The sequence below is a fragment of the Psittacula echo genome, assembly GCF_963264785.1.
Source record: "Psittacula echo genome assembly, contig: SCAFFOLD_142, whole genome shotgun sequence".
Classification (NCBI taxonomy): Eukaryota; Metazoa; Chordata; class Aves; order Psittaciformes; family Psittacidae; genus Psittacula; species Psittacula echo.
In genome coordinates this window covers 34,907-50,691 of record NW_027664194.1, presented here as the reverse complement: position 1 = coordinate 50,691, position 15,785 = coordinate 34,907, and the positions used below count along the sequence as shown (strand labels likewise).

The window sequence follows — 15,785 nt, the reverse complement described above, 5'->3', positions numbered from 1 at the left end:
TCCCATTGACCCCACTTCCATCTCCAACCTCCTCCCATTGACCCCACCTCCATCTCCCACCTCCTCCCATTGACCCCACCTCCATCTCCCACCTCCTCCCAATGACCCCACCTCCTCCCATTGACCCCACCTCCATGTCCAACCTCCTCCCATTGACCCCACCTCCATGTCCAACCTCCTCCCATTGACCCCACATCCATGTCCAACCTCCTCCCATTGACCCCACATCCATCTCCCACCTCCTCCCATTGACCCCACCTCCATCTCCCACCTCCTCCCATGGACCCCACCTCCATCTCCCACCTCCTCCCATTGACACCACCTCCATCTCCCACCTCCTCCCATTGACCCCACATCCATCTCCCACCTCCTCCCATTGACCCCACCTCCATCTCCCACCTCCTCCCATTGACACCACCTCCATCTCCCACCTCCTCCCATTGACACCACCTCCATCTCCCACCTCCTCCCATTGGCCCCACATCCATCTCCCACCTCCTCCCATTGACCCCACCTCCATCTCCCACCTCCTCCCATCATTGACCCCACCTCCATGTCCCACCTCCTCCCATTGACCCCACCTCCATGTCCAACCTCCTCCCATTGACCCCACATCCATCTCCCACCTCCTCCCATGGACCCCACCTCCATCTCCCACCTCCTCCCATTGACCCCACATCCATCTCCCACCTCTTCCCATAGACCCCACCTCCATCTCCCACCTCCTCCCATTGACCCCACATCCATCTCCCACCTCCTCCCATTGACCCCACCTCCATCTCCCACCTCCTCCCATTGACCCCACATCCATCTCCCACCTCCTCCCATTGACCCCACCTCCATCTCCCACCTCCTCCCATTGACCCCACCTCCATGTCCAACCTCCTCCCATTGACCCCACCTCCATCTCCCACCTCCTCCCATTGACCCCACCTCCACCCCCCCGTAGCGAGCTCTACTTCCAGCCCCCTTCCACCTCCAAGCCCCGCGGCATCCGGGACGTGAGGGCCGATTCCATCGGGAAGCTGGTGACCGTGGCCGGCGTCGTCACCCGCGTCACCGAGGTGCAGCCCATGATGCTCGTGGCCACCTACACCTGCGACCAGTGCGGCGCCGAGACCTACCAGCCCGTAAGCCCCCCCCCCAGCATCCCGATGGGGAGATCCCCCCATCCCAATGCCATCCCTTAGGGGCTCATCCCGACCCATAGATCCAAGCCCCCACCTTCACGCCGCTGCTGCTGTGTCCGAGCCGGGAATGCCGCATGGAACGCGCCGGGGGACGCCTCTACCTGCAGACGAGGGGCTCCAAGTTCATCAAGTACCAGGAGCTCAAGATGCAGGAGCACGTGAGCTATGGGGCAGCAGCGGGGGGGACACGCATCCAGCCCCATGGAAGGGGTTGAATGTGGGGCAGATGCAGGTTCGGCCTCATCCTGTTGTTCTCGTCTCCTCATCTCAACCTCCTCCCATTGTCCCCATGATCCATGTCCAACCTCATCCCATTGTGCCCCATGTCCCATTGTCTCCTATCTCCACATCCAACCTCATCCCATCACCGCTTCCTATCTCATCCCATCCCATCTCCATGTCCAACCTCATCCCATGGTCCCCACCTCCTTGTCCCGTTGTCCATCCTCATCCGACCTCATCCCATTGTCCCCACCTCCTCATCCCAACCTCATCCCATTGTCCCCATCTCCTCATCCCAACCTCATCCCATTGTCCCCATCTCCTCATCCCAACCTCATCCCATTGTCCCCATCTCCTCATCCCAACCTCATCCCATTGTCCCCATCTCCTCATCCCATCCTCATCCCATTGTCCCCACCTCCTCATCCCAACCTCATCCCATTGTCCCCACCTCCTCATCCCAACCTCATCCCGTTGTCCCCATCTCATCCCAACCTCATCCCATTGTCCCCATCTCCTCATCCCAACCTCATCCCATTGTCCCCATCTCCTCATCCCAACCTCATCCCATTGTCCCCACCTCCTCATCCCATCCTCATCCCATTGTCCCCACCTCCTCATCCCATCCTCATCCCATTGTCCCCACCTCCTCATCCCAACCTCATCCCGTTGTCCCCATCTCATCCCAACCTCATCCCATTGTCCCCATCTCCTCATCCCAACCTCATCCCATTGTCCCCATCTCATCCCAACCTCATCCCATTGTCCCCATCTCCTCATCCCAACCTCATCCCATTGTCCCCATCTCCTCATCCCAACCTCATCCCATTGTCCCCACCTCCTCATCCCAACCTCATCCCATTGTCCCCACCTCCTCATCCCAACCTCATCCCATTGTCCCCACCTCCTCATCCCAACCTCATCCCATTGTCCCCACCTCCTCATCCCAACCTCATCCCATTGTCCCCATCTCCTCATCCCAACCTCATCCCATTGTCCCCACCTCCTCATCCCAACCTCATCCCATTGTCCCCACCTCCTCATCCCAACCTCATCCCATTGTCCCCATCTCCTCATCCCAACCTCATCCCATTGTCCCCATCTCCTCATCCCAACCTCATCCCATTGTCCCCATCTCCTCATCCCAACCTCATCCCATTGTCCCCACCTCCTCATCCCAACCTCATCCCGTTGTCCCCATCTCATCCCAACCTCATCCCATTGTCCCCATCTCCTCATCCCAACCTCATCCCATTGTCCCCACCTCCTCATCCCAACCTCATCCCATTGTCCCCACCTCCTCATCCCAACCTCATCCCATTGTCCCCATCTCCTCATCCCATCCTCATCCCATTGTCCCCACCTCCTCATCCCAACCTCATCCCATTGTCCCCACCTCCTTATCCCAACCTCATCCCATTGTCCCCACCTCCTCATCCCAACCTCATCCCATTGTCCCCATCTCCTCATCCCAACCTCATCCCATTGTCCCCACCTCCTCATCCCAACCTCATCCCATTGTCCCCACCTCCTCATCCCAACCTCATCCCATTGTCCCCACCTCCTCATCCCAACCTCATCCCATTGTCCCCACCTCCTCATCCCAACCTCATCCCATTGTCCCCACCTCCTCATCCCAACCTCATCCCATTGTCCCCATCTCCTCATCCCAACCTCATCCCATTGTCCCCACCTCCTCATCCCAACCTCATCCCATTGTCCCCACCTCCTCATCCCAACCTCATCCCATTGTCCCCACCTCCTCATCCCATCCTCATCCCATTGTCCCCACCTCCTCATCCCAACCTCATCCCATTGTCCCCACCTCCTCATCCCAACCCTTTTCCATGTCCCCCCCCCAGACGGACCAGGTCCCCGTGGGGCACCTTCCCCGCTCCATCACGGTGGCCCTGCACGGGGACAACACGCGCCTGGCCCAGCCCGGGGACCACATCAGCGTCACCGGAGTCTTCCTCCCGCTCCTCAAGGGGGGCTTCCAGCAGGTGGTCCAGGTCAGTGCCACCCCCTGGCCACCACCCCATGGTCATTCCATAGGCACCCAATGGGCAACCAATGGCCAACCCATGGTCGTCCAATGGCCAACCAATGCGCATCCAGTGGTCACCAGTGGTCATCCAATGGTCACCTAATGGGAATCCAATGGCCAACCAAGGGGCACTCAGTGGTCGCCCCATGGGCACCCAGTGGTCATCCAATGGCCACCCAATGGTCAATCAGTGGATACCTAATGGTCAACTCATGGGCACCCAATGGTCACCCCCCATGGGCGTCTAATGGGAACCCAACGGTCATTCAGTGGCCAGCCAATTGCCACCCAGTGGTCAACCCATGAGCACCCAATGGTGATCCAGTGGGCACCCAATGGTCAGTCCATGGGCACCAATGACCACCCAATGGTCACTCAGTGGGCACCTAATGGTCAATCCATGGGCACCCAATGGGCATCCAATGAGCACCCAATGGTCAATCCATGGGCACCAATGACCACCCAATGGTCACTCAGTGGGCACCTAATGGTCAATCCATGGGCACCCAATGGGCATCCAATGAGCACCCAATGGTCAATCCATGGGCACCAATGACCACCCAATGGTCACTCAGTGGGCACCTAATGGTCAATCCATGGGCACCCAATGGGCATCCAATGAGCACCCAATGGTCAATCCATGGGCACCAATGACCACCCAATGGTCACTCAGTGGGCACCTAATGGTCAATCCATGGGCACCCAATGGTCATCCAATGAGCACCCAATGGTCAGTCAATGGGCACCCAATGACCACCCAATTGGCACCCAGTGGTCAACCAGTGGGCACCCAGTGGTCATCCAATGGGCACCCAATGGTCAGTCAACGGGCACCCAATGACCACCCAATTGGCACCCAGTGGTCAACCAATGGGCACCCAACGGTCATCCAATGGGCACCCAATGGTCAATCAATGGCCACCAGTGACCACCACCCCATAACCCCCCCCTTAGGGCTTGCTCTCCGAGACCTACCTGGAAGCCCACCAGGTGGTGAAGATGAACAAGAGCGAGGAGGAGGAGCTGGGAGCCGGGGACCTGAGCGAGGAGGAGCTGCGGCAGATCACCCGTAAGGAGCCCTCTATGGGGCAGCCCCATAGCGCGGGACCCGTCCGGGGGGCCAGCCCCATAGCGGCCTCCTGAGCTGGCCCCATGGGGGGCTTGCTTTGGTAGAGGAGGACTTCTATGAGAGGCTGGCGGCGTCCATCGCCCCCGAGATCTATGGGCACGAGGACGTGAAGAAGGCGCTGCTGCTGCTGCTGGTGGGGGGCGTGGAGAGGAACGTGCATGGGCTGAAGATCCGGGGTGAGGAGGGGGTGGGATAACGGGATAATGGGATAATGGGATGGGATGGAGGAGATGGGCATGGGATGGGATGGAGGAGATGGGGATGGGATGGAGGAGATGGGGATGGGATGGAGGAGATGGGGATGGGATGGAGGAGATGGGGATGGGATGGAGGAGATGGGGATGGGATGGAGGAGATGGGGATGGGATGGAGGAGATGGGGATGGGATGGAGGAGATGGAGATGGGATGGAGGAGATGGGGATGGGATGGAGGAGATGGGGATGGGATGGAGGAGATGGGGATGGGATGGAGGAGATGGGGTTGGGATGGAGGAGATGGGGATGGGATGGAGGAGATGGGGATGGGATGGAGGAGATGGGGATGGGATGGAGGAGATGGGGATGGGATGGAGGAGATGGGGTTGGGATGGAGGAGATGGAGATGGGATGGAGGAGATGGGGATGGGATGGAGGAGATGGGGATGGGATGGAGGAGATGGGGTTGGGATGGAGGGGATGGGGATGGGATGGAGGAGATGGAGATCAAGGAGATGGGGATCAATGAGTTGGGATATGAGACATTTGATGGGATCTTGGATTGGATAATGGATATTCAATGGGATATCTGATGGGATACGGGATGCTTGATGGGATCTTTAATGGGATTTGGGATATCTGATGGGATATGGGATGGTCGGGATACCCGGTGGGTTATTATGGGATGTTTGGGATAGGCGGTGGGTTATTATGGGATGGTCGGGATACGCGGTGGGTTATTATGGGATGTTTGGGATACGCGGTGGGTTATTATGGGATGGTCGGGATACGCGGTGGGTTATTATGGGATGTTTGGGATAGGCGGTGGGTTATTATGGGATGTTTGGGATACGCGGTGGGTTATTATGGGATGTTTGGGATAGGCGGTGGGTTATTATGGGATGTTTGGGATGCGCGGTGGGGTATTATGGGATGGTCGGGATAGGCGGTGGGTTATTATGGGATGTTTGGGATGCGCGGTGGGGTATTATGGGATGGTCGGGATACGCGGTGGGTTATTATGGGATGTTTGGGATGCGCGGTGGGTTATTATGGGATGTTTGGGATGCGCGGTGGGGTATTATGGGATGGTCGGGATAGGCGGTGGGTTATTATGGGATGTTTGGGATAGGCGGTGGGTTATTATGGGATGTTTGGGATGCGCGGTGGGGTATTATGGGATGTTTGGGATAGGCGGTGGGTTATTATGGGATGGTCGGGATAGGCGGTGGGTTATTATGGGATGGTCGGGATACGCGGTGGGTTATTATGGGATGTTTGACGGGGTGTGCCCCCCCCCATAGGGAACATCAACATCTGCCTCATGGGGGACCCCGGCGTGGCCAAGTCCCAGCTCCTGTCCTACATCGACCGCCTGGCGCCGCGCAGTGAGCCATATCCATATGCCTATATCCCATATCCATGTCCCTATATCCCATATCCATATCCCTATATCCCATATCCATGTCCCTATATCCCATATCCATATCCCTATATCCCATATCCATATCCCTATATCCCATATCCATATCCCTATATCCCATATCCCTATCCCATATCCCTACATCCATATCCCATATCCCTACATCCATACCATCCCTATATCCCGTATCTCTGTATCCCATATCCATATTCCTATATCCCATATCCATATCCCATATCCCTACATCCATATCCATCTCTATATCCCGTATCTGTATCCCATATCCCTATATCCCATATCCATCCCTATATGCCATATCCCTATCCCTATACCCCTCTATCCCTGTATGCCTATATTTCTATATCCCATATCCCTATTTCTATGTCCCATATCCATCCCTATATCACATATTCCTATAGCTCTACCCCTCTATCCCTATATTCCATATCTCTGTATGCCTATATCCCATATCCCTATATCCCTATATCCCTGTATCCTATATCCATCCCTATATCCCATATTCCTCTATCCCTGTATCCCATATGCCTGTATCCCATATCCCTGTATCCCATATCCTTATCCCTCTATCCCATATCCCTGTATCCCATATCCCTGTATCCCTGTATCCCATATCCCTGTATCCCATATCCCTGTATCCCTGTATCCCATATCCCTGTATCCCATATCCCTATCCCTCTATACTTCTATCCCTATATCCCTCTATCCCTGTATCCCATATCCCTCTATCCCTGTATCCCATACCCCTGTGTCCCTATATCCCATATCCCTGTATCCCATACCCCTCTATCCCTCTATCCCTGTATCCCATACCCCTCTATCCCTGTATCCCTGTATCCCATACCCCTCTGTCCCTCTATCCCTGTAGCCCATACCCCTCTATCCCATACCCCTGTATTCCTGTGTCCCATACCCCTCTATCCCTCTATCCCATACCCCTGTATCCCCATACCCCTGTACCCCCGTACCCCCGTACCCCTGTACCCCCGTACCCCTGTATCCCTCTACCCCTCTACCCCTGTATCCCTGTGTCCCTGTATCCCTGTATCCCATACCCCTGTATCCCTATAACCCATATCCCATACCCCTCCATCCCCGTACCCCTGTATCCCTGTACCCCTCTATCCCTGTCCCCCCGTACCCCCGTACCCCTGTATCCCTCTATCCCTGTATCCCTCTATCCCTGTATCCCTCTATCCCGTACCCCTCTATCCCTGTACCCCCGTACCCCCCCGTCCCTCACCGCCGTGTCCCCGCGCTCCCTTCCCCAGGCCAGTTCACCACGGGCCGCGGCTCCTCGGGCGCGGGGCTCACGGCCGCCGTGGTGCGGGACCCGGCCTCGGGCTCCGTGAGCCTGGCAGGGGGCGCCCTGGTGCTCTCGGACCGCGGCGTCTGCGTCATGGACGAGTTCGAGAAGCTGCGCGGCGCCGAGCGGGTGGCGCTGCACGAGGCCATGGAGCAGCAGCGCCTCTCGCTGGCCAAGGCCGGCGTTGCAGCCACGCTCAACGCCCGCTGCGCCGTGCTGGCCGCCGCCAACCCGGCCCTGGGCCGCTTCGACCCCCGGCGGCCCCTGGAGCACAACGTGAGGCTGCCCCCGGCGCTGCTCTCCCGCTTCGACCTCCTCTGGCTCATGAGGGACCGGCCCCGGCGCAGCCAGGACCTCAGGTACCGGGAGCGGGAGGGGATGGGGCTATAGGGGATGGAGCTATAGGGGATGGGGCTATAGGGGATGGGGCTATAGGGGATGGGGCTGTAGGGGATGGGGCTATAGGGGATGGGAGCTATAGGGGATGGGGCTATAGGGGATGGGGCTATAGGGGATGGAGCTATAGGGGATGGGGCTATAGGGGATGGGGCTATAGGGGATGTGGGGCTATAGGGGATGAGGCTATAGGGGATGTGGGGCTATAGGGGATGTGGGGCTATAGGGGATGGGGCTATAGGGGATGGGGCTGTAGGGGATGGGGCTATAGGGGATGGGAGCTATAGGGGATGGGGCTATAGGGGATGGGAGCTATAGGGGATGGGGCTATAGGGGATGGAGCTATAGGGGATGGAGCTATAGGGGATGGAGCTATAGGGGATGGGGCTATAGGGGATGGGGCTATAGGGGATGGGGCTATAGGGGATGTGGGGCTATAGGGGATGGAGCTATAGGGGATGGGGCTATAGGGGATGGGGCTATAGGGGATGTGGGGCTATAGGGGATGGAGCTATAGGGGATGGGGCTGTAGGGGATGGGGCTGTAGGGGATGGAGCTATAGGGGATGGGGCTATAGGGGATGGAGCTATAGGGGATGGAGCTATAGGGGATGGGGCTATAGGGGATGGGGCTGTAGGGGATGGAGCTGTAGGGGATGGGGCTATAGGGGATGGAGCTATAGGGGATGGGGCTATAGGGGATGGGGCTATAGGGGATGGGGCTATAGGGGATGGGAGCTATAGGGGATGGGAGCTATAGGGGATGGGGCTATAGGGGATGGGGCTATAGGGGATGGGGCTGTAGGGGATGGAGCTATAGGGGATGGAGCTATAGGGGATGGAGCTATAGGGGATGGAGCTATAGGGGATGGAGCTATAGGGGATGGAGCTGTAGGGGATGGGGCTATAGGGGATGGAGCTATAGGGGATGGAGCTATAGGGGATGGGGCTATAGGGGATGGGGCTATAGGGGATGGGAGCTATAGGGGATGGGAGCTATAGGGGATGGGGCTATAGGGGATGGGGCTGTAGGGGATGGAGCTATAGGGGATGGAGCTATAGGGGATGGAGCTATAGGGGATGGGGCTATAGGGGATGGGGCTATAGGGGATGGGAGCTATAGGGGATGGGGCTATAGGGGATGGGAGCTATAGGGGATGGGGCTATAGGGGATGGGGCTATAGGGGATGTGGGGCTATAGGGGATGGAGCTATAGGGGATGGGGCTATAGGGGATGGAGCTATAGGGGATGGAGCTATAGGGGATGGGGCTATAGGGGATGGAGCTATAGGGGATGGAGCTATAGGGGATGGAGCTATAGGGGATGGGGCTATAGGGGATGGGGCTATAGGGGATGGGGCTATAGGGGATGTGGGGCTATAGGGGATGGAGCTATAGGGGATGGGGCTATAGGGGATGGAGCTATAGGGGATGTGGGGCTATAGGGGATGGAGCTATAGGGGATGGGGCTATAGGGGATGGGGCTATAGGGGATGGAGCTATAGGGGATGGGGCTATAGGGGATGGGGCTATAGGGGATGGAGCTATAGGGGATGGGGCTATAGGGGATGGAGCTATAGGGGATGGAGCTATAGGGGATGGGGCTATAGGGGATGGAGCTATAGGGGATGGAGCTATAGGGGATGGAGCTATAGGGGATGGGGCTATAGGGGATGGGGCTATAGGGGATGGAGCTATAGGGGATGTGTGGCTATAGGGGATGGAGCTATAGGGGATGGGGCTATAGGGGATGGGGCTATAGGGGATGGGGCTATAGGGGATGTGGGGCTATAGGGGATGGGGCTATAGGGGATGGGGCTGTAGGGGATGGGGCTATAGGGGATGGGGCTATAGGGGATGGAGCTATAGGGGATGGAGCTATAGGGGATGGGGCTATAGGGGATGGGGCTATAGGGGATGGGGCTGTAGGGGATGGGGCTATAGGGGATGGAGCTATAGGGGATGGGGCTATAGGGGATGTGGGGCTGGTCGCCATGGGGCCCATTGGTGTCTCTGGGGCTGCCCCCCAGCCTCGCCCACCACATCACCTTCGTGCACCGGCACAACCGGGAGCCGCCCGGCGCCTTCCAGCCCCTGGACATGAAGCTCATGAGGTGCGGGCACATCCCTGCATCCCTGTATCCATGTCCTGGATCCCTGTATCCATGTCCCGCATCCCTGTATCCATATCCCGCATCCCTGTATCCATGTCCTGGATCCCTGTATCCATGTCCTGCATCCCTGTATCCATATCCCGCATCCCTGTATCCATGTCCTGGATCCCTGTATCCATGTCCTGCATCCCTGTATCCATATCCCGCATCCCTGTATCCATGTCCCGCATCCCTGTATCCATGTCCTGCATCCCTGTATCCATATCCCGCATCCCTGTATCCATGTCCTGGATCCCTGTATCCATGTCCTGGATCCCTGTATCCATGTCCTGCATCCCTGTATCCATATCCCGCATCCCTGTATCCATGTCCTGGATCCCTGTATCCATGTCCTGGATCCCTGTATCCATGTCCCGCATCCCTGTATCCATATCCCGCATCCCTGTATCCATGTCCTGGATCCCTGTATCCATGTCCCGCATCCCTGTATCCATGTCCTGCATCCCTGTATCCATGTCTTGGATCCCTGTATCCATGTCCTGGATCCCTGTATCCATGTCCTGGATCCCTGTATCCATATCCCGCATCCCTGTATCCATGTCCTGGATCCCTGTATCCATATCCCACATCCCTGTATCCATGTCCTGCATCCCTGTATCCATGTCCTGGATCCCTGTATCCATATCCTGCATCCCTGTATCCATGTCCTGTATCCCTGTATCCATATCCTGGATCCCTGTATCCATGTCCTGGATCCCTGTATCCATATCCTGTATCCCTGTATCCCTGTATCCATGTCCTGCATCCATATCTCATGTCCCTGCATCCCTGTATCCATGTCCCTGTGTGTCTGTATCCATATTGCATATCTCATACCCCAGATCCCCACATCCCATATCCCCATATCCCATACATCCCCATATCCCATACATCCCTATATCCCATATCCCCATTATCCCTATATCTCTCTATCCCCACATCCCATAACCCTGTATCCCATATCTGTATATCCCTGTATCTCATGCTCTCCCTGTATCCCTGTATCCCGTATCCCGTATCCCATCCATCCCTGTATCCCATATCCCTGTATCCCATATCCCTATCCCGTATCCCTGTATCCCATCCATCCCTGTATCCCTGTATCCCATATCCCTGTATCCCTGTATCCCATATCCCTGTATCCCATATCCCTGTATCCCGTATCCCATATCCCATCCATCCCTGTATCCCTGTATCCCGTATCCCATATCCCATCCATCCCTGTATCCCATATCCCTGTATCCCTGTATCCTTGTATCCCATATCCCTGTATCCCATCCATCCCATATCCCTGTATCCCGTATCCCATATCCCATCCATCCTTGTATCCCTGTATCCCGTATCCCATATCCCATCCATCCCTGTATCCCTGTATCCCATATCCCTGTATCCCTGTATCCCATATCCCTGTATCCCATATCCCTGTATCCCTGTATCCCGTATCCCTGTATCCCTGTATCCCATATCCCTGTATCCCTGTATCCCGTATCCCTGTATCCCTGTATCCCATATCCCTGTATCCCTGTATCCCATCCATCCCTGTATCCCTGTATCCCTGTATCCCGTATCCCTGTATCCCTGTATCCCATATCCCTGTATCCCATCCATCCCTGTATCCCTGTGTCCCTGTATCCCTGTATCCCATCCATCCCTGTATCCCTGTATCCCGTATCCCTGTATCCCTGTATCCCATCCATCCCTGTATCCCTGTATCCCTGTATCCCTGTATCCCATCCATCCCTGTATCCCTGTATCCCATCCATCCCTGTATCCCATCCATCCCTGTATCCCTGTGTCCCCGTATCCCGTATCCCATCCCTGCCACGCTCTCCCCGTGTCCCCCTTGCGCCCCCTGCAGGCGGTACCTGGCGCTGTGCAAGCGGCAGCAGCCGCGGGTGCCGCCGGCCCTGGCCGACGCCTTCACGGCCGCCTACGTGAGCATGCGCAAAGGGGGCGGGGCCGGCCGGGAGCCGGGCTTCACCTCGGCCCGCAGCCTCCTGGCGATGCTGCGGCTGGCAACGGCGCTGGTGAGGGAGAGCCGGGATAACGGGAATGGGGGCGGGAGAACGGGAATGGGGGCGGGAAAACGGGAATGGGGGCGGGAGAATGGGAATGGGGGCGGGATAACGGGAATGGGGGCGGGAGAACGGGAATGGGGGCGGGAAAACGGGAATGGGGGCGGGAGAATGGGAATGGGGGCGGGAAAACGGGAATGGGGGCGGGAGAACGGGAATGGGGGCGGGAGAATGGGAATGGGGGCGGGAGAATGGGAATGGGGGCGGGAGAACGGGAATGGGGGCGGGAGAACGGGAATGGGGGCGGGAAAACGGGAATGGGGGTGGGAGAACGGGAATGGGGGCGGGAGAACGGGAATGGGGGCGGGAGAAAGGGAATGGGGGCGGGAGAACGGGAATGGGGGCGGGAGAACGGGAATGGGGGCGGGAGAAAGGGAATGGGGGCGGGAGAACGGGAATGGGGGTGGGATAACGGGAATGGGGGCGGGAGAACGGGAATGGGGGTGGGATAACGGGAATGGGGATGGGAGAACGGGAATGGGGGCGGGAGAACGGGAATGGGGGTGGGAGAACGGGAATGGGGGCGGGAAAACGGGAATGGGGGCGGGAGAATGGGAATGGGGGCGGGAAAACGGGAATGGGGGTGGGAGAACGGGAATGGGGGCGGGAGAATGGGAATGGGGGCGGGAGAACGGGAATGGGGGCGGGATAACGGGAATGGGGGCGGGATAACGGGAATGGGGGCGGGAGAACGGGAATGGGGGCGGGAGAACGGGAATGGGGGTGGGAGAACGGGAATGGGGGCGGGAGAACGGGAATGGGGGCGGGAGAACGGGAATGGGGGTGGGAGAACGGGAATGGGGGCGGGAGAACGGGAATGGGGGCGGGAAAACGGGAATGGGGGCGGGAGAATGGGAATGGGGGCGGGAGAATGGGAATGGGGGTGGGAGAACGGGAATGGGGGCGGGAGAACGGGAATGGGGGCGGGAGAACGGGAATGGGGGTGGGATAACGGGAATGGGGCGGGAGAAAGGGAATGGGGGCGGGAGAAAGGGAATGGGGGCGGGAGAACGGGAATGGGGGCGGGAAAACGGGAATGGGGGCGGGAGAACGGGAATGGGGGCGGGAGAATGGGAATGGGGGCGGGAGAACGGGAATGGGGGCGGGAGAACGGGAATGGGGGCGGGAGAACGGGAATGGGGGCGGGAGAACGGGAATGGGGGCGGGGTAACTGGGAATGGGAAAACTGGGAATGGGAATGGGATAAGTGGCACTGGGGTAACTGGGAATGGGGATGGGATAACCAGGAATGGGGTGGGATAAGTGGGAATGGGGTTATGGGGATGGGATAGGGATAGAGGGTGGCTGCTCTGGGGTGTCTCTGGATGCTATGGGGTATCACTGGGTGTTACAGGGGGTGCTCTAGGGTCTCTATAGGTCCCTATGGGGTCTCTATAGGGGGAGCTCTGGGGTCTCTATGGGGTCTCTATAGGGGGTGCTCTAGGGTCTCTATGGGGGGTGCTCTAGGGTCCCTATGGGGCCTCTATAGGGGGTGCTCTAGGGTCCCTATGGGTCTCAATGGGGTCTCTATAGGGGGAGCTCTAGGGTCTCTATGGGGTCTCTATAGGGGGTGCTCTAGGGTCCCTATGGGTCTCTATGGGGTCTCTATAGGGGGAGCTCTAGGGTCTCTATGGGGTCTCTATAGGGGGTGCTCTAGGGTTCCTATGGGTCTCTATGGGGTCTCTATGGGTCCCTATGGGTCCCTATGGGTCTCTATGGGGTCTCTATGGGTCCCTATGGGTCTCTATGGGTCTCTATGGGTCTCTATAGGGTCTCTATGGGTCCCTATGGGTCCCTATGGGTCTCTATGGGTCTCTATGGGGTCTCTATGGGGTCTCTGTGGGGTCTCTATGGTCTCTATGGGGTCTCTATGGGTCTCTATGGGTCCCTATGGGTCTCTATGGGGTCTCTATGGGTCTCTATGGGGTCTCTATGGGGTCTCTGTGGGGTCCCTATGGGTCTCTATAGGGTCTCTATGGGTCTCTATGGGTCCCTATGGGTCTCTATGGGGTCTCTGTGGGGTCTCTATGGTCTCTATGGGGTCTCTATGGGTCTCTATGGGTCCCTATGGGTCTCTATGGGGTCTCTATGGGTCTCTATGGGTCCCTATGGGTCTCTATGGGTCTCTATGGGTCTCTATAGGGTCTCTATGGGTCCCTATGGGTCTCTATGGGGTCTCTATGGGTCTCTATGGGTCCCTATGGGTCTCTATGGGTCCGTGTGTCCGCGCAGGCCCGGCTGCGCCTCGGGGACGTGGTGGAGCGCGAGGACGTGGCCGAGGCCGTGCGGCTGCTGGAGATGAGCCGGGAATCGCTGGAGCCCGAGCGGGAGCCGTCGGCACGGTCAGGGCCCGGGGATCCCCATTGATCCCTATGGACCCCATTGATCCCCATGGACTCCATTGATCCCTATGGACCCCATGGATCCCTATGGACCCCATGGATCCCTATGGACTCCATTGATCCCTATGGACCCCATGGATCCCTATGGACTCTATTGATCCCTATGGATCCCATTGATCCCTATGGACTCCATTGATCCCTATGGATCCCCATTGATCTCTATGGATCCCTATGGACCCCATTGATCCCTATGAAACCCGTGGATCCCTATGGACCCCATGGATCCCCACTGATCCCTATGGACCCCATGGATCCCCACTGATCCCTATGGACCCCATTGATCCCCATGGATCCCTATGGACCCCATGGATCCCTATGGAACCCATGGATCCCTATGGACCCCATGGATCCCTATGGATCCCATTGATCCCTATGGTCCCCATTGATCCCCATGGACCCCATTGATCCCCATGGACCCTATTGGATCTGTATTGATCCCCATGGATCCCTATGGACCCCAATGATCCCCATGGATCCCTATTGGCCCCATTGATCCCTATGGATCTCTATGCACCCCACTGATCCCTATGGACCCCATGGATCCCTATGGATCTCTATGCACCCCATGGATCCCTATTGATCCTCACTGATCCCTATGGACCCCATTGATCCCTATGGACCCCCGCTGACCACCGATGTACCCCTATGGACCCCGCTATGTCCCTATACCCCCCCATAACCCCCCCTCTCTCCCCCCCCATAGGCCCCAGCGCCCATCGGACGCCATCTTCGCGGCGCTGCGGGAGCTGGGGGGCGGCCGTGGGGCCGTGCCCTATAGCGAGGCCCTGGAGCGCTGCGTGGCCAAAGGCTTCACCCCGGCCCAGGTGCAGGCGGCGCTGGAGGAGTACGAGGAGCTCAACGTGGTGCAGGTCAACGCCGCCCGCACCCGCGTCACCTTCGTCTGAGCCGGGGGGCAGCCCCACACATCCATGGGGCAGGCCTGGAGAGCTATGGGGCAGCCCCACACATCTATGGGGCAGACCCATAGATCCATGGGGCAGGCCTATACACCTATTGGCAGGCTTAGAGAGCTATGGGGCAGCCCCACGCATCTATGGGCAGCCCCACACATCCATGGGGCAGACCCATAGATCCATGGGGCAGGCCTATACACCTATTGGCAGGCTTAGAGAGCTATGGGGCAGCCCCACGCATCTATGGGCAGACTCACACATCCATGGGGCAGCCCCACACATCCATGGGGCAGGCCTAGAGAGCTATGGGGCAGCC

At 58.0% G+C, this 15,785-nt stretch overlaps 1 protein-coding gene across 1 annotated transcript; it reads left to right on the top strand.

Moving 5' to 3' along the window:
- The first annotated feature begins 1,061 nt into the window (after nucleotides 1-1,061).
- On the top strand, nucleotides 1,062-15,664 carry MCM7 (minichromosome maintenance complex component 7). Its single transcript, XM_080639928.1, has 11 exons — nucleotides 1,062-1,130; nucleotides 1,211-1,348; nucleotides 3,275-3,424; nucleotides 4,414-4,528; nucleotides 4,633-4,764; nucleotides 6,088-6,171; nucleotides 7,496-7,889; nucleotides 9,956-10,039; nucleotides 11,937-12,105; nucleotides 14,386-14,495; nucleotides 15,259-15,664. The coding sequence occupies exons 1-11, from the start codon at nucleotides 1,074-1,076 to the stop codon at nucleotides 15,458-15,460; spliced, it is 1,635 nt and encodes a 544-aa protein (XP_080496054.1). The 5' UTR covers nucleotides 1,062-1,073; the 3' UTR covers nucleotides 15,461-15,664.
- The last annotated feature ends 121 nt before the right edge of the window (nucleotides 15,665-15,785 follow it).